The following is a 19,159-nucleotide window of genomic DNA, read 5'->3' as shown; positions in this document are numbered from 1 at the left end:
GCGTGCTGGAGGTAAAGGCCAAGCGGAAAAAGTGTGACAGCGATCGGTAATTAGAAGGAATAAGAAACGGAGAGGCAAATTCCAGTTTTAATCAACTTATTGCTGCAGGAATGCGTGTCCACCGCTCCGCCGGCGCCGCCCCAGGGAGGCCCCGCGTTCCCCCCTCAGAGCCCCGCTGAGGAGCGCGGCTCCCCCAGGGCCCCGTTCCCTTGGCGCAGCGATGACAGCGGGCCGCGGGGAAACTTTCCGCGCTCAGGGCTCGGGAACGACCCCGCAGCAACGCGTGCGTACGGAGAAAGAAGTGCGGGATCCCCCAGCCCCGTGTGTGGAGCGGGAGAGAGAGAGGGGAAAGAGAGAGATCCCTGAGGGAGCGCAGGGGAGGGACAAAATGGCGCCGCGATTCAAACGCTGCGCGCTGCGTGCGGGCGGGAGGGGGCGATGGGGGGGGCGGTGTCCCGGCGGGGTTCACTGCGCCTGCGCCCGGAGTTGCAAGATGGCGGACAGTGCGGAACTAAAGGTAAAGCGCAGCTCCAATTCCCTCCGCGACGCCGCTCGGGGCCGCGCTCCTCTCAGCTCTGCGGGGCGAAGCGAGGCGCTGCGCGGTGACTCCGCGGGGCCGCCTTCATCTGACGGCTGAGGGATGGAGCGGGGCGGGCGGCGGAGCGGAGCTCTCCCCGCCGGGCAGTGCCCCCCCAGGCGTGGGGAGCAGCCCGGGGGGGAGGGGGGGGCAGCGGTCGAGCCGCCCTGAGATCTCCGGGGCGGGTACGGAGCGCTCCGCTCGGGGCCGGGGGCCGAGCCCGATGGCACGGCTCCGTCCGGGGCTGACAGGCGGCCGGGCCCCCCCCGCTCGGCCACGGGGGCCGTTAGGAGGCGTTGGCAGCCCCCCCACGCAGCCCTCCCCCGGCCCTCCCGTCCGTCAGCGAAGTTATTTCTCCTTTAACTCCTCGGGGGTGGGGAGCGAGCCGGGCTGTGGTGCGGTGCTGAGCTGAGGCCCAGCGGGATGAGGCCGTCGGGGGGTGGGGGGTGTCAGGGAGTTCATGCTGAGAAATTAAAGCAAAAACCGACGGAACTTTGCGATCGTTTCGCGTTGGCGGGCTGGGGGTGTGTGGCAGCGAGCTGGAAAGTTTGAGAGTTTGGCTGCGGCTGTCACAGGGCTCTTAGCAGGAGGGCTTCGCTTCCCCGCTCTGCACTTCACATCACGAGAGCCGTACGCATCAGAAGTGCGTCGAATATGACAGAAACTTGAGATTTACAGAGCGTGACCGGGGAAACTTGTTGTCTTCCCGAGGAGCCCTCTGCTTTCTGCACGCAGCGGTTTCCCATGCTTTCATTTTTAGGGGCTGGCAGTGCAGGCGCTGTGTATGTGCCCCGAAGTCTGGGCTCTGTGCCTGCCAGACCCCCATTGCCTTCAGTTCCCCCCCTGTCGTTTGTTTTTAAGCTGCCTTGCTTGAGCTGTGTTTGCCTCAAGATTTTTTTTCCCCCGAGTTATCCTTCCATGCAACGAGCTAAAGCATTGAGGTTTGATACCAGTGTTAAACTTCTGTTAATCTCTGCATGGCGAATGTGTGCAGGTACCTGGCTCTGCAGCTTTTGGAGCTGGGCTGTGTGCACGTGGTGATGCCTTTATTAGCATCTGATTTGAGTGCAATGAAGGAATAAAGTTTTTACACTGTGTGTTGAGCTGGCAGGGTGGTGGTCCAGAGACAGCACTAAAAGGCACGTTTTCCCTATGAAAAGTGATGATGTATTGATCCTGAAAGCTTTGAGATCTGCCTGCCGAACGCCCTGTCCTGGTGTCTGCAGCGTTACAGCCACAGCTCGTGCAGAAGTGTCTTTGTGCCCACGTGTCATCCCTGACTTCTTCATCGATCTCTGTCTGAATGTTGCTTCTTGAGTACCAGTGCTGAGAAATTATGATTTATTTTTTTTCTTTATAGTACTGTTGCTACCTCAGGGACCTGAAGGGTAAATGTCAGTCTGACCGGTTTATTTTCAATTTCACTTCTCGGCTCGGGATATTTAGTGGTACTTGCAGGCTGGGACCGTAGGATGGAAACTCTGCGGTCTGTGAGAAGTTGGCTGGTTTTGGTGGCTGCGAGGGCTTGGCAGTTTATGGAAGAAAAAACCCAGTAACTTCATATATTCATGCTTTGAAGACTTCAGCATGGAGGGGCTTGACTGCATATTTTTTTTTCCTCTAGGACATATGAAAAAAAAAAAGAGAGGTGGGTGGGTGCCGCCCTCTGGGAGGGAAACATGGAAGTTCTGCTCGGGGTCATGTCTATCATGTTCTGGTTTTTCCAGGAGCAGGCTGGCTCTGTTATTGGGTATTGGGTAAGGTGAGTGATCCTTGAAAAAAGGAGGCTAACAGAAAGCTGCTCTGTCAGGTTTTGGTGCAGGGAACGTTTTCGTGCAGGTGTACATCCCCAGAAAGCAAGCTGTTATGTTTGCTCTTTTAGTAAAGTTTAATGAAAACTGAGGGGAGGGTTTGTGATCGAGACTCTGCTATTTGAGGAATGAACGCGGACTTCTTTTTATTACTTTAATTTTCTTAGGTGAAATTTTTCCACGTTTCTCCTCTGATTAATTAGGAAGTGGCATTGATTTCAGATCTAGTGACCTTTAAAGCTAAAATCAAATGTAATAATTGGCAGTATCTGGCTTGCCCGTGCAGGGTGAAGTTTGTCAGAGTTTCTCTTTCTCTAAAACTTTCTTGCCTTCCTGTGCAAAGAACCACGGGGTGACGTGTGGGTAATGTACACACATTTAAATTGGGGAATGTGATACAGCGTGGGGTATTGCCAGATGCCCCAAGTAAAACAAAAGATCTCGCTTCCTTAAGAGAAACAGCGGTCATCTTGCTTGCTGTAATTTTTCACATAATGTTAAGTCATGAAATAACGTTTCCTGTGATGTATTTTCTTACCACGATCAAGAGCGTTTCAGTCTTGTGCCCCATTAGAGAATGTTTGTCCTATTGAAAGAAAAATAACCAGATAAGATCAAACCTACTTTGCAGATCGTAGCCTTGTAAGGTTACTGAATTCTTTGGTTCTCTCCGAGTTCTGGATAAATTGAACCAATATGTTTTTATTTCTGCTGGTGAAACAAGGTAACTGGGATGTCTGTTGTGCAGATTACCTCCCTAACTCTGGAGGTTGAGACATACGTGAATTTTCCCGATCTTAATTACTATTTCTGTATAATTGCATACAGACTGTAATTTATCTCAAGGTAAGCTATTTAAAGCTCTTTCTAATTGGAAGGAGTATACTTGAGTGATTAAATCTTTCCTTCAATATTTCTTACATCTCTTTAAATTGGTTATTAGACTGTTGTGATCTTTGCCTTCTACTCGAGTCTTTTGGAAATCATTACACAATTTGCAATAATCAATTCAATTATACATGGATCAAAGAATGAAAAAGAAAAGCTTATGTTCTAGTATTGTCATTCTTGATACTGTCCTAAGAAGCTGGTTTGGTAAGCACATGCTGGGAGGTTTTCTCCTTTGTTCTCTCTCCTTTTAAGAAAGTGCCTTTGGGGATTGAAGAGATCCCTGGTGTGTTTCTTGTTAGACACAATTTATACCATTATAAAAAAAAAAAAGTGAGCCAAGAGCTTGAATGAAAATTCATAATAGCATTTCCACACAGCATTGATGAAAACGAGCCATTTAAGAGCATGCAGTGGGGAAATACCCCTCCCCTAAATACGGGGAAGCGGAATTTCGGGGGGAGAGGCTGGCAGCACGGCTTTCAGGTGGTGGTGCTATCAGTGACAAATGGATCTCTGGTGTGGAAATGCGGTTGTTAAGTTGCGTTGTCGATGCTAATAAGCATAAGCTACCTATTTTGGTATTCAATTAGAATTTTACTCTTCTGTATTATGAGCTATTTTTGCTTAATCCTTTTATAAGTTGCTGGGGTTGCGTGTTTCTGTGATTGAAGGCAATATAATCCACTTTTCATTGTGAAGTGAGTCCTGGATTACGTTGTTTTCATGCCAGTAATTTGGTGCGTGTCAGTATCGCTGTATTTTTATCTGCACTGTGGTCTAGGTATCACTTCTCAGGCTTTTCTCTTCAGCATTGGCGTTGCAGATATGAGATGGATAAAATTGGCAGCTGAGCATCACTGTTGAGCTGTCAAAATCCCAATCCGTAACACTTCCTTATTGCCGATAAGGACAGATTGCTTGTTGTGTACACGTAAATACAGTGTCAGCACATTTCCAGTAAAAACCCCTCCCAGACGCCAGGGGCCATCCTGGAAGTGTTTGTGGGCTGTGCAGATGAAGTTTGTATTTATTGCCGCTTGTGAGAAGGGGGAGAGGATAACCGCCGGCTGCTCCAAATATCTCTGTTTTGGTTACAGGGAGATTTAGCAATCGCAGTTAGAAAGCTTAGATGGGAAGAGATGGGCAGGGGCAGGAGCACCTAGTGTAGCTGTGTTCTCCAGGAGCAAGAGCCAAGCGTCAGCTGCGTAGGGGAGTGCTCAGGGCTGCTGGGCTGCTGATGGGAATGGCTATGGATCAGGTGCACGAGGGATACTTAAAAGCATCCCTTGGAGCTGGATTGGGGCAGTTAAGATTTCTTCAGATAGAAGTTATTTATGGGGATGGAGATGACGGATACGGTTTATAGTCTGACCTGTGCTTATGCAGAGCGCAGAGATAAGTGTGGACTTGTCACTAATGTGTTTGGCATGACAGGTTTTATTTCCTGTAATCTGTTGTTGTGGAAGTCAACATCTGATCATTTTTCTCTTTAGCACTGTTACAGTGGAAAACAAAACAGAACTTGTAAACACTTGAGGCTCGAGTGCTGCCTGTAATTGTTCAGAGATACCCCAGCTCTCTCCATGGCTGCCGGCACCTTGCTGCTGTGCAGCCCTGGAGCAGCACTCGTAACCTTGTGCTGGTGGGAGCTGAGCCCCAGGGCTGTGGGCTCCATTGGCAGAGGGATCTCGTCTAAAACAGCTGAAGTTGGGGTAAGTGTGCTTGCCTTGCTGTGACTCGGTGTTTTCAACAGGTAGCCTATGGACTTCTGTATTACCTGTTGTCCCAGAGGTTTGTGGCTGGGAAATGGACTGCTTGCAACTTTTCTCTTACGGGGTGATACTGGTGTTTGGCACTTTGGCCCCTTTCTGCCTGCGACGTTGAGTTGTCTCAGCATTGACTGTTTACTTTTGCTGCTGCACTTCCGCTTGACAAAATTCTGCTCAGATGTGAGATGCTACAGGTGCTCCTTTCTTTCTGGTGGGAGACCCCCTGCTTTATGGCCCTCCATAAAAATAAAATCTTACGAAAGCCAGGAGTGAAGAATGCAAACACGGTTCTGCATTTAAAAAAGCTGACGACACGTCCCGTGTGCATTCTGCTGTTAGCTCATGCTGTCCTTGGGGAGCAGGAACTTCACCTCTGGGTAGCAGAGAAAGGAGAAAAGTTTGTTCTGTTCTTAGGGGGAGTGAAAAAGGAAATCATTGTTTGGGTGACGGCTGGGACACGTGCTTGGCAGCTTTGGAGTCCTCTCAGTCAAGCTCAGGTACTGCTTGTCCTGTTGCTGTGTCACTATTCCAGCTCTTTGTAAGCTAGTACGTGCTTGGAGTGTTGGGCTTTTTGAAATGAGAGTAATTGGGTTTTACGATGCAAAAATTGCAAGTAGGACCTTCAATGGTAGTCTGTTCATGAAATTAAATGCATTTCTTGAGAGCAGATTCTTTTGCTAGTAAAAATGGTGGGGGGTGCAAAGAGAAGAAAGGACCTCTAGTAGCTTACAGAAGGGTGTTTATTTCTGTAACTTAACTCAGCACTGTCAAAGCTATTTTGAACAGCTGTAAGTCATTGCCAAAAACATGGCCGTTTTGGAGTAAATGAGAAACTTTGGGGCTACAACAAAGTCAAGGATTTTAAACCTTTGCAAATGGGAATATGTGGAGTTAGGGATGCATGGGATGGGACGTACCGCCTTAGCCAGCTTTATTCTAGTCTTGCAGAATGTTCCATAGCAGGCAATGCTGTGCTGCTGTTCTGTGTGCTGTGGTTCAGGGCTTTCTGTTGTCATTTCTCTTCTTCCTTTGCTGATGCTCCCATGTCTGATTTAGGAATTTCTCAGCTCTTTGCTTAATCTTAGTCTCCTGCTGGTATTGGAGGTGCTGCATCCCTGCTCTTGTGTTAGCATGTGCTGAAGGGATGCCAGAGCACTCAGTAGACAAGCTCTGTATCCCAAAGTTAAAGAAGAATGGGAGCAAGCAGCAGGTGAGTATTACAGGGCTTGTCTAGCATGAAAGAAGTGGAAAGCTAGTATGTAACTACCCAGGGGTCAATCTAAGCTTGACCTTTATAGGAAACAATATATGAGAGGCTTATACAGGAAGGGACATGATAAGTAATGGAATAGGAGCATCTTAAAGCCATTGCTTAATGCAAATAGAGCATGAAGCTGTGTGAATAGGCTAGAGTTTGCTTAGCATGCAGAGATGGTGTTACTCATTTATGCGCATCACTGAAGATTGCTCGGTAGTGAAGTTCCCTGGTTTTGTTTAGGAAATGGTAATGAGCTTCCTGGATGTATGCTATTAGCCATGTATGAGTTCTGCTTCCACCTGAGCTGCACAGGCTGCAGGCAGCGCTTCAGTTGCCAGATTCCATCCTAGAGGTCTGTTTTAACAGCAAGACAGATTAAGAAGAGGTGAGTTTTAGTCTTTACCCTGCTTTGGGGCCGATGCACAACCAGCTGCTTTTCCAGAGCAGTAAGCTGTGAAGCAGCTCTTTATCTCTGTAGATGTTTCCTTCACCGTGTTTTACGTGTTTATGGTTTATACAAAGAGGCTCTTTCCCAGTTTCCAGCCTAGGTCTGATCTGTCTTGCTAAATTCATCAAGCTGAGAGTTCAGAAGGGCTCTCCTGTTAGCTTTTCTAAGTATTGCTTTCAGTTTGACACTTATGTGCCTCCTTGATCCCGACCACAGATTGTATGGTGCTTCGGGTTGAGCGGCCACAAGAAGTCCCCAGTCCATCTCCTGCTCACAATGGGTTCAGCTGCAAGGTCAGAGCAGGTTAGGCAGCGCTTTATCCGGTCTAGCCTTTAAACCCTTGGAGATGGAGACTGTGTAACCTCTGTGGGCGATCTCTCTCACTGCTTAGCCGTCCTGTGGTGGAAACGGGTTTTTGTTTGTTTTCTGTACCTAGTCCTAACCTTTTGTTTCAGTTTGTGCTCTCTGTCTTGCACCCTGCTGTGAACCCCTTTGAAGAGCCTGGACCTGTCCTCTTGTGCGTGCTGGATGGGTAGTGGAAATGTAGGAACAAATCATTACCAGCTTCAGAAATGTGCACCGCTGAACGCTGAGACCATCCACTGATGCTTCTGGGAAAGATGAGAGTTGCTTCAGAGAGCTGGACTTCAAAAGTGGCCAGTCTTCTGTTGGAGGTGGCGGCAGGTGGCCGGCAGGAGCTGGGCATCTCTTCGCCAGCAGGCTCGGGAAGGCTCTTGTCTATTCTGAAAGCTGCTACGTGAAGCTTCCCTGCTCTTTCCTCCAAACCCACTCCAATTAAATATACGGTTATAAAGCAGGCTGAAAGCTGAGCTCCTTCTCCTTACTGCTCCCTCACTTTCCTAAGGTGCATCCCTTGTGGTTGTAACCCATATGTGCAGACACACAGTAAGTGCTCTCAGAGTCTGTGCTGGGCTAGAGCTGAGTCACAATCTTCAGGCGAAGGTGACGACAGAGGGATGGTATTTGCAGGCAGGTACACCAGGGTTTGTGCTTAATAAGGCAGCCGTTCAGCTTTTCAACTGGAAACATCACCAGTTAGCAGGCGGAGTAGAACGTAGGATGGAAACAGCAGCAAACTTGGTTTTGCCTGGCAATTCAGCAGAGGTGCAGCTATTTATTTGTTTATTTTTAAACACCTAAGCAGAAGTCAAATCCGGTAGGGATAATACGTCTGGTTCAGGTAGAGATCTGTAATATGAGCTGCGAAAGTGAGTTGTAAAAAAGTAGTGCGGATGGGAATGTTTTCTGGTATACTCATTCTTCGTGCTGTTTCTTGAGACTCCCTTGATAAAATGATCTCACTTTTGTGCAGATGTTGTATCTTGTTTCCCTGGTGCAAAATAAGAGCCTTTCAAAGAGTCCAAGTATTTGTGTAGATTTTCAGCTTATTGAAAATTCTGTGAGGGACGGCTGTGCTCGGGCTGTCTATGGAGTTGTTAGCACACCTATAAATACATCGCACCAAAGTGAAAAATGGAGGAACTTCAGCAGCGCTACAGAAACAGAGCTGTTCTTTTCCTTAGGTTCCATGTTGATTTAGCAGTATCTCAGCAGGGAATCTGCTGAGGCCACTTGATGGCGGGGCTTCAAATTTTTTTAATCAAGTATCAGACAGTTGTCAGTTTGAATTACAAGTACTTCACATAATATTTTTCTGAAGGGAGTGCACCCAGGTTTTCATACAGTTTGTAATTTTACCTTTACCTCTGCCGTTAGGATCTGACTCTTTCAGCTGAGAGGTAACGTTTTTATGTGAGCTCTTGACAGTGTCACCTGGAGTTCTGAGGAAACGGCTGAAAATAGAGATGTGCTCCAAACGTGAGTTAAAGAGTGCGAGACCGAGGGTGCGGTTAGCTCAGTTTTGTTTCCTTCCAGCTTCCACAAGTGAATGCATAGGGAAGACCAGCAAGGGGACAGATAGGAGAGATAAGTCCCACCTCCCTGCAGAGCTCTCGCAGAGTCTGGCTCTTTTCAGCTCAGCCCTCTCACCCTGCTGGGGCTGCAGGCTGGGTGAGCTGCAATGAGCCCTTCCAGGTGCTCACGCAGGTTGCTCTTGAGCATGCGTGTGCTGCTTCTGTTCCCAGCATTGTTGATGGCAATTTCTGTTGTTCTGCTGCTTTGCTGCGCGGAGGCCCTTCTCATTTTGTTTGGAGTCTGGTTCTGTCCAGCTTTGTGCTCTGATTGCTCTTCTGTGTCGCTGAAGAGACTGAACAGCTGATCCCTGTCTGCTCTGCTCAAGCTGCACGTGGTTCTGTGCTGTCGTGTCCATCCCTGCGTTCTCTGTTTTCAAGGCTGAAAAGTCTTAGCTTTTGCTAATTGACTTGTCATCCTTCTGTGACATTCGTGTACTTTTAAATTGAGACAACCAAAGCCATCTACTCTTCGATATCCGGGTGAACCAGGGATTAATACAGCAAATGATGGTTTATCATGTTCTCTATTTCTTTTTGAATAATCTCTAACAATACCTTGTGTGTTTGACTGCAGCTGAGCCGATAGTTCCACGTTAGGTTTATCGAGGGGCCAGAAGCTGCTCTGGGGGTGGGAAAGGCCGTTCAGAGCCCAATGCTGCTTGCACCCAGCTCAGCCCATCTGTCTCCATAGGCATCGCGTTACATTTACGTGCATTGAATTGCTCTGGCACTCAGTTTCTTGAGCTCTTTCAGAGTTTCCCCTGTGTGCCTTCATCCTTATGACCACATGATATTGTCAGCAACTTTGTCACAGCTGATCACTTTGTTTTCTAGGTCACTAACAAGCAGGTTGAGCTGCATGTGCCAGCGTGGGCCCCTGCAGAACTCCATGCATGACCTTCCTCTATTGTTTTAACTTGGACGGGATTGAAATAGAAGAACTCTGAATAGCAAACGAGGGATCTTTGACCCGTTTAAAAACAAAAAAGCTGTAAGAATACCTGGCTGTGTGCGTGGACTGGATTTTCAGAGTTTCTTTCAACCTGTGCTACACAGTTGTTTTTAAACATAGGTAGGACTGAGGAGGTGCGCAGCTGTTTGAAGGGGAAGCAGAGATGTGTTGAAACTTGTTGCCTGTGTTCGGTTAATTAGAAAAGGTTTTTTTTTTTGTTTTTTTTTTTGTTTTTTTTTTTTTTTTTGGAGGCAGCTTTGTTTTTCAGCCTACGTTCTCATAGCTGAGTAAAGGACTTGAGCTCTGTGTTAGTGGATTCACTGCATTGGCTGCCTCTGGTTGTATTTTTTCCTGAAAGAGGGCTTTTGGTACCTGTGGGATATGGGCTGAGCCAGGTTGGGGAAATAATGCACAGCTTACAGCATCTTTACCTGGGAGGAAACTGCTTGTTATCTAGTGAGCCTACCAGGAGACAGGAAGATGAAGACACTTCATTGTGAAGTGCTGGACTGAAACCCAGAAAATCCTGCTTTTGTCAGGAGATCCTAAATCTTTTTTTTATTTTTTTCCTTAATGCCTTTGGTCTGTGTATGTGAAAGGCGTCAAACAGAGTATAAATTCATGAGCAAGTGAGAGTCGTGCAGATGACATTAATGAGCTACAGAAGGCTTGTATATATGCAAATTCCTCTTGAGAGGGGATTTGGATGAGTGCTGTTAACGAGGGGGGCAGTGGTTTGGCCACCAAAGATTAAATAAACGGGGCAGTGGCTGCAGCATTGCCCCCTGTGCTCCATGGGGAGCAAGGAGAGCTGTCTGCAGGCACTGCTGCAGAAAGGCAGCGCCTCTGTGCTCACTTGGTCAGGGTTTCCATGGAAGTTTGAACTGTGCTATCGAAGTTTTCTTAGGCAGCTCTTTTATGGAGAAAGCCAAGTTAAACGCAGTATCGTTTCTGGAGTTTACTTGCAGAGTTATAATGTATTTTAAATCATAGGTGTGGCTGAAAGTTGGCTTGTTTTTTAAAACAAAAAGAGGAAAAGCCAAAAAAAAAAATCCACCTTCATTCCATCAGGCAGTTTGTTTCCATGCATGGCAGGGGGTTCTTGTGTGAATAGATTCAATTAATCCAGCATTGTTTTGACTCTGAGAAGAATCCGGTGGCAGCGAAAGGCACCGATGGCACGTGGCATGAAATGTCCCTTAGCACCCAGCAAGGTTCCTTGGTGTGTCTCCTTAGGCAAGCTTTGGAAGGAGTGTTTCTGTCTGTGCTGTATGTGGGCCAGGAAAATATTGCATAGAGGATGTATTCTTAGCTTTCTAACACTGCAGAGTGTTTTGTCCTGGGATTAATCATTGCTAACTAATGCGTTCTTAAGCACTGCCTGCTTGTCTTTGAGCCTGCAGGTAACACAGTGCAGTTACTAGATGTAAAAATACATTTGTCCATCATAGACAACACTGGAAGGGTTGGGAGAACAGAGCAGCCCGAAGTCTGAGGGGTGCAGCAGGAATGTGGTTTTAGGATCACTCTGTGGCACCTGGATACATCTCTGTGTGCTGTCACCGGCCAGTGTTGTTGGAACTGATGTCTTTGTCTTCTTTTGAGTGCTGAAGAAAAGCAGGAAGGTCTGCTTCCTCTCCTTGTGGCCATTGGCAGCGTGTTCACCCACTTTCGACATTGGTATTTTTTACCCAGGTACTGATTTCTCCTCTGCAGTAATAAATGACACTTTAAGATAGAGGTGTCTATCTTATAAATATAAATATATATTCCATGTCACGTTGTTGCGTGTTACAAATAATTCCATATTTGATGCACCTGTACAGTTAGGAATGCCTTAGATTTTAGAGTGCAGTTAAATAGTCAGACCTGTGATCTGTATTTGACATTGTGCTGTGATGGTCAGTCAGTACGTCATCAGAGTTTGCTAAGCTGGCTTCTCTTGGCTTACCAGGTACCCACACGTGGTTCAGGTATGGCTTTCTTGTGGCACTTCATTGGTATGGTGTTTCTCTCTATCCTAGATCTTTTGTCTCAACAAAAAAATGAGCTAGGATAGGTAGGAGTGGTTTTACTCAGCATCTTACTGATTTAGTTTCATGCATAGCCCCATGTGTTCCTGTGGTGAGCCTAAATAGTAATATTCCACTGAACTTTTCCCCAGTCCCCAATTGATGCCTTCTTCCCTTCACTCAGACGTGTTTGAAATCAACGCTGTGTCAAAGTAGAGGTGAATTCACATTAATCTGTGCTGTGAGAACACTGATGTGTGCACTGGAGGCTTCCTGCTGTGTTGGTGGTCTCTGCAGGTCTGGTGAGATGGTTCCTGTTGTGTGGTGCTTCTTACCTGGGGCTTGGCGGAGTGGTGATGCAAAAGGGAGGAAAAAACCAACCCCAAGCTACATGGATGGCAGTATGGTTGCTTGATGGAATATTTGCTTTTCTGCTTATTGACACAGTGGGAACCTTTGCTCTCTCCCCCTCCCCATGCTTATTTCTGCCATAACAATTAAGAACACTTGTTAGCAGCAATAAATCATTATTCTCGGTGGACCCCTATTATGAGGGAATAGGGTATTTGGCCAGTGTTTTCCATAGGTATTTGTTGTGAGGAGATTTATTTTGTTTGGGTTCCGTTTCCCCTTTTGGCAATCATGATATTCTAATGATAAATCACAAGTGTTTCCCATACATGATGTTTTATCTGATCTCTCAATTTTCCTGTTCTTCTTCCTTCCATTCTTCTTTCCTCCAGCACTTCCTCCCTCTCCCCTTTTTCCTCTGGCTGGATTTATTGACTGTTGTTTTTATACTCCAGTGGCTACAGATGAAAGCAGTACCAAATGCTTCCATGCCCCCGGTGAGGCACTGGTGGTGCTGGTGTGTGCTTCACAGTGGCAGGGCTGGTGTGGCTGTGGCTCTGCCTCGCAGCTTCTCAGCTGCTGCCCGTGGCTGTGTGTGGGTCCTGCAGGTCACAAAGCCTGGGAATGTGTTTTTCAGGTGGATCTTCCTGAGGAGGGCTGCTTTGAAGTCTAACAGAAGATGCCTTCTTAGCTTTTCTCTTTATTGCTTTTTACGTTAATGAGAGCTGTGGACGGACGATTCCAGTTACTCAATTTTCTTTCTCTGAGGGCATAACTGGTTGCTTCCAAGGGAAGGGAGGATCAATTAGATACTGGCTTCCACCTGCTGTTCCATAGTTTTCAAATTGCTACCCAAGTTTAATATGATCGTTAAGACTTCTTTGGATGACAGGATAAGTTAGTGAGGACTCAGCCTGTATCTTGTATTGCATCCTAGGAAAATGAGCACTGAGGAAAAAAGACCCAAACAGAACAGCAGCCTATTGGAGAATGTGTTGAGCATCTGTTTGTGTAATTTCATATCCCGAAGTGTTACATCAAGCGAGCTAAGTAGAAAAACTTCGTTTATTTACAGTGGACAACTAACTCGTCAGTACTTGGTGCTAATGTACAGCATGTGCAGGATAGAGCACTTTGCAGTTTTGTAATGTAAAGGAATAGAAAAGTGTTTTTTTCTTAAAAAAAAAATATATATATATATATATATATATCTCCTTGGAGGAAAGGAAAGCAGGCATGTATTATAGCATTAATTTGTTTGAATCAAGTGATGCTTAAGTTAGCTATGTGAGGAACCAACATCTGTTGATGCAGCAGAGACTTGAATAACTGCTGCAAGCAAACATCAGAACTGACAGTGAGAATGTAAGTCCTGGAATTGCTGTGCTTTGCTGCTCAGAGCTTCTCTAAGCTTCTTGTGGAAGCTGCCTCTCCATCCTTGCTGCAGTGTGAGTGCATTCATTGAATTCCAGGTACATTCTTCTCCAGCTTCCCTTCTGGGTTGGCTTCCCAAAGCTAGTGTGCTTCAAGCAGATAGTTCAGATATTTAGAAACTAACCAGAGCTTAATCTCTGGTGTTCAGCTGAAAAACGAAGGCTAACTGCTCTTGTTTAGCAGACTCCCAATCTGTAAATCTCAAATCAGTCACATTGTTCATGTAACCATTGCTTTTGTGTTTTAATTGCAAATTTAAAAATGCATGTGTACTTTTTTTTTAAATTGAAGATTGCTGGGCTTAGGAATGAATGATTGCCCAGTGTGGTTTCCAGTAGTGTCTTGATCCTTTTGAAACTGCGAGGTGATCTTTCAGACTCTTACTGAATGCTGTACAAGATATATTGTGATTTTTAGCGATGCAGACTTGTGGTGTAAGCAGCTAGAGACTGTAATGCGACATGGTGTGTTTAGCAGCTCTTGGGACAGCTGTGTTTGCAGCCCGTGTGGGCTCCACTGAAGTGTATGGCATAGGAATTCTCTCTTGTCTGCCAGCTGAAAGGCTTTAGTTAAGAACGCTGTTAACAAAAAGTAAATTTGTCTGGCAGTGACCCTCTCCCAAATAGCTGAAAGTAATTGTCTTCCTTTTTAGCCCTAGGTGTAAGCTGTTAGTCTTGAGGCACGTTGTTTTGTATCCAGGGATGCTCTAAGCTGGTATTTCTGCAATTACTTGTCATGAAAATGATGCTAGTGCGTAGCTCTGTACGAGTAATTCCCCTCTGCAAGGATAAATACGCTGGGGACAATTAAGTCTGAGTGTGGCTGAAAAAACCCCTCAAGTCTCCAAGAACTGGAATGAAGATTAGTGCTGTCAGCAACCTTATTTAATAGCAGAAGTCCTAATATAGCTCACCTAGTGGGTGCCGTCTCTCAAGAGCGATAAAACTTTTCTTATGGATTAAGATAAAAACGTGAGTGACTTGAAATCGAACCCAGCACAGACATGATGGAGGGCTGCGCCTCTTCTTCAGCAGATCTCCGCTTCGCTGCACCAGCAGGTTGCTGCCTTTACTCCACCGGGAGAGATTGGTGCAAAATACAAACAGCCCAAAACTCCAAAGTCAAAGGAAAAAAACAAACAAACAACCGCCGAACAACGAAACAGAAGAGAACTTTTAGTATGAGAGTATTGCAGTAAAAATTGTCTACTTGGATTGTTTGTTGTTACTGGGAGCCAGGAGGCTACAGCAGAGGAGGTGGTTGGTCTGTTTTCTCAGGTGCCAAGCGATAGGATGTGAGGAAATGGTTTCAGGTTGCACCAAGGGAGGTTCAGATTGGATTTCAGGAAGAATTCCCTCCTAGGGAGGTGGGCAGGCACTGACGTGGGCTGCCTGGCACTGGTGGAGTCCTCACCCTGTAGGCTTTTGGGAGATGTGCAGATGTGACGCTTGGGGACGGCACTCAGTGGGGCGAGTTGGTGGTTGGGCTTGGCCACGTGGAGCATCCTTCCAACCTGGGTGATTCTAATGGGGTTCTTTGCACTGCTGCTTCTGTGGAGTTTGGGGCAGAGCTGAGCGGTTTGGGCGTACTCAGCTGTCATGTGAGGACAGCAGCAAATTGCAGGACCTCCTGGCCGGAGTCATAGAATCATAGAAACCTCAGAGTTGGAAGGGATCTCTGAAGGCCGTCTAGTCCAACTCTCCCACAGTGAACAGGAACATTCACAGCTCGATCAGGTTGCCCCAGGGCTGATCCAGCCTCACCTTGAAAGTCTCTCAGAAGCTCTTGCAGAGCAAAGTTCCGCGCTTTTCAGTGCCAGAGAGGGTTCCTGCTATTGGAAGGTGCTTGCAGCTGAGGTGGGTTCTTTCAAGGGCTGGAATGTTTATGTTGAAGATGCTCAGCTGTAACATTAGTAGCAAGGAAGCTCGTTGTTTGTCAGCTCACTGAAATAAGAAACACAGGGTGACTTCAGCTTGGCCGTGTGCTTTCTTTGCTAGCATGGGAGCTAGTGAAAATCATGAATGCGGAGTCTGACCTTAAGCCCACAGCTGCAGAGATGCTAACAGTAGGTCAGCCCAGGCTGATTCTGACGTTAGCAGCCAATGTCATTTTAATGCATTTTTTTGTGGATCAGAACCATTTTTAATGCCAGGGAGGTGAATGTGTAGTTCTGGTCATATGGCTGTAAAATGTTCTTTATCAGCACGGATAAACTGGGCAAACATAGAGTATCTTGTAAGCCAGAGAAACCCAATCTCCTTGTGCATGCAGTGAAAGGCAAATAACATTGTACCTGCCATTGGTTTGTACCTATTCTTTTAGAGCTGCCCCGCTTGCCTAAACATTGTATCTATCACACTGGGAGACAGCTGAGTTTCTCATTATGAAAACCAATTGCCTCCCTAAAGGTTGCAGTGTGTTGCATATTTATGACCGTTCTTCTGTGCTTTTGCCTCCCTTCCCTTTTGAATTACTGTGACTTCAACCCTTTAGTATTTTGGTTGCATTAGACAAATGCAGGAAGTTACAGCCTGTCGTGGAGGCCTCAGCTCCCATGAATTGGCTGTTTCACTCCCTCCTGTAGGTTTTCGGTAGGCTGGTTTCATTTTATACAGTTGAGCCCTTTTAGTTTCCTCCTGTAAGTCTTGCAAATAGAATTTAGGACCCAGGAATGTGCCTTCATAGAGGTAAAAGTATTCCCATCTTTTATGATCTGTCACTTTCACAAATCGTAGGTGTGTGGAAGCCCAAGAGCTCAGTCTGTGCGGAGGGCTTGTGTAGCTCTTTCTTCTCAAGAAGAGATTTATATCGGGTTAACCAGGCCGCTTGTAGCATGCAGGAACTCTCCTCTATTTTTACAGCTGGATGTCGGAGGCATACTGAGATTAATTCCAAGACCATTTCCATACTAATCTAATGCTTCCTGGTTGCTTTTATTCGGGGAAAAAGAATCGGAATCTTGTTTCTTCTTTTACTTCTCTCATCGTCAGACTAGGGTGAGGCGTTCAATTTTCCTTTTTTCCCCCCTTCAGCGTTCATGTTGATGGTTAGGGAGCTGAGGAGGACCTGTTGCATAGCTCTAGGCACGCCGTGTGGTATGGTACCCAGCCAAATGCTGCCTGTTGTCCTGGCAGATCTCTTGGATGTGTTTTGGAGCTTGTTCACAGCTTCAAGTTATCGCAGGCATCCGGAAATAACTTGTTAAATTCTCCAGATTGATGCTGGGGCTGATTATTGGAGCAGTAACCCTCTGTAGAAGGCATTATCTGCTTGTTGGGGTTCCTTGTGCTGCTGCTGAGGGTGGTTGGGCACTGCTTTGTAGGCAGCATCTTCTGACTGCTGTTTGTCACTAGTTTTCAGTACTGTCTGCTGTGCTTCCCTGTTGATGCTTTCCTGTTAATTTAGTTAAAAGACAGACAAAAAAACTAGCTTACTTATGCTCGCTTTTACCTCCCAGGTCAAGGTGTCTTTCCTTCTAGGGAAGTCCTTCCCCCAAAGAAGCAGAGGAGGGAGCAGAAAGTGAAGATTCTATAAAGATTTCTCTCTGCTGTTTTCTTTTGAACAGAAGTAGCAGTAAATGGCACTTAATGTTGATGGCTCTGTACGCATTTGTTCCCTAGAAGTTAAGGTTCCTGGGAAAGTGGCTATTCTGCCTAAATAGCATTGTGAAACAAAAATTTTGTGTCATGGGTGCACTTCTCCAAAGTGGCCTGTTTGCTGATGGAGGCGTTGGACTGGCTCAGGAGCTGCGGGGCACACACACTGCATTGTGCACTGAACACACTTGTTGTTTTGTGTTTCGTAGCCCTACGGCGGGTGTCTTGGGTTTTGTAAAGAGAAAAGTGTTCCTGTTAGCCTGAGACGTGTCCAGATGTTTTGGATGGGTAACTTGAACAGTTTTTGTATCTGATATGTAGGTACAACCTCCAAAAATGCAGCAGCTCTTGAAACAGAGCTGTAGGTAGAACGTCCTTTCTAATAAGCAGATGCAGGAAGGAAGTCAGTGGGTGCCTTAGGGCGATGCCCATGGATTGCTTCAGCATCCTTAAGCTGTTGATTATTTTTTTTTTTCAGACCGTACTGGTTACCTGAAGTAGGTGTGGGAAGGATACATCCTTGTGTTTCCTCAGCCAGCAGCAGTGGCGCAGTGGGAGCAGGATCGAATGGCTGCGTGCCTGCCATCTGGCTGCCAGTGCCGTGGCCCAGATTTGGAAACAAGCAGCTGGGAGGTGGGAAAGCAGTGGCTTCATGCAGTGCTTCTGCGGGCCGCCTGCCCGACATGTGCAGTTGGGTGACCTGTGGTGAGGCAGGGAAGTGGCACCCAAGGCCTGGGGGACGGCGCATGGGTGGCGGAGTGCATGCTGCCAGGCAGGCAGCCCTCGTGACTCACAGCTTCCGTGCAGGAGCACGTGCTGGTGTTGTGCTGTTGAGCAGGAAATGTCAGATGGGTGTTTATAGATTAGAATTACCTTCGGAGCTCTATCAAGGGCTACAGCAAGTCAACACTGAGATAAGTTGTGGTTCTGTAGAGCTGGCTTTCACACTTAGAACAATTTTTCTGCTGTCCTCCCTCCTTGGACTTTAGTTGTTACCTTAGTATGACAGGTACCAAAATGCACAGTAGCATCAGAGCACCCCGTTGGTTTGGTAGCAGGGTTCATCATGCATGGAACCAGCTTGTAGCCACGTTGCTGCCTCGCGCCGCAGTTCCACAGCGGGTGAGCAGCTAAATTAAACAGCACCCGCTTCTGTGCACTGGTGTGAAGTTGGGAGGAATGTACATTTACCTGTACTCTAGGCTGTAACACCAGGTTACCTGTAATTGCAGTTTGCAAACTAATCTTCAGTCTTTGGTATCAGTGTTTAACTTGAACCAACCTCGATTTTTGTTTATATTTTTACCTTCTACTTGTTTCTGCATTAGGAAGAACTGAACAAGCACTTTATGTTGATAAACAGCCAGAAGTAGGGGCAGCTCTCTGCTACAAACTGCTAGTGCCATTTCTTCATTGGCTATTTCCAGTTGGTGCATCTGCTAGTGCTCTTAATATTGCAAACAGTGTTTTTCGTGATTCTTCTTTTTAAGGAATGTTTCAGGGTGGGGAAAACATGAGGAATTTTATTTGTTTTGGTTCAAGAGTCTGGCTGCACGATGGGCCCTGCTGTCTGTGTGCTTATTTCTAACTTCTCCATAAGTTGAGAGATGGACAGCATCCAAAATTTAGCAGGAGTTTCTCATTTAGCTCAATTATTTCTTATTCCTCTGCATTTTTTTGCAAGCTGGGCCTGCGAGTTTCTAGCAGTACAAGAACAGAGTGACACTGAGACCGCTGCTGAGGAAGTGGTGTTTATAAATGGTGATGGTCACAGGCAGAGCCCTTCAGCTGTAACTCCTCATTCTGTTGGAGAAATGTTTGTTGAGCATTACAGTGTTCTTTTGCGTGTTTCAGATCTGTTTGTTTCGCTTTCCTTTCAGCTGTCAGTGCCTCAGAGTGTAACTGAAATGCCTTGTTCTGCCAAGACACCCCTGTTCTTCCTATGGAAGATCCAACTAGCTGGTGGTAGCGGTGGGTTTTAGGCATTTTGCTTTCATGAAATTCTTGCAAATGCAGAATTCTGCAGGAATATCATTTCAGTTTGTGTCATGGGCTGTGTTATGGTGAGTAAGCCACTGACAAGCACTGAAAGAAGTTCTGAAATAGGATGCAGACTTGTGAGTTGG

The 19,159-nt window shown here is 46.5% G+C and overlaps 1 protein-coding gene across 4 annotated transcripts in view; it reads left to right on the top strand.

Annotated features, from left to right (window-relative positions):
- Window positions 1–474: 474 nt before the first annotated feature.
- PIAS1 (protein inhibitor of activated STAT 1) overlaps window positions 475–19,159 on the top strand; it is a 50,156-nt gene continuing 31,471 nt past the window's right edge. For 2 of the 4 annotated variants that reach the window (XM_042824167.1, XM_042824164.1), the window contains exon 1: window positions 4,848–4,991. In XM_042824167.1, the coding sequence (XP_042680101.1) occupies window positions 4,863–4,991 (129 nt within the window). In that variant the 5' untranslated portion in view covers window positions 4,848–4,862. Of the gene's footprint in view, window positions 518–4,847; window positions 4,992–17,247; window positions 17,667–19,159 lie in introns of those variants that run through there. The other 2 variants (XM_042824166.1, XM_042824165.1) reach the window with 2 other exon arrangements.

This window comes from Centrocercus urophasianus, unplaced genomic scaffold (assembly GCF_019232065.1).
Source record: "Centrocercus urophasianus isolate 14NV4802_14NV808 unplaced genomic scaffold, USGS_Curo_1.0 seq_23, whole genome shotgun sequence".
Lineage (NCBI taxonomy): Eukaryota > Metazoa > Chordata > Aves > Galliformes > Phasianidae > Centrocercus > Centrocercus urophasianus.
The sequence above is the reverse complement of the archived record's forward strand: the minus strand, read 5'-3'. Positions and strand labels throughout refer to the sequence as shown.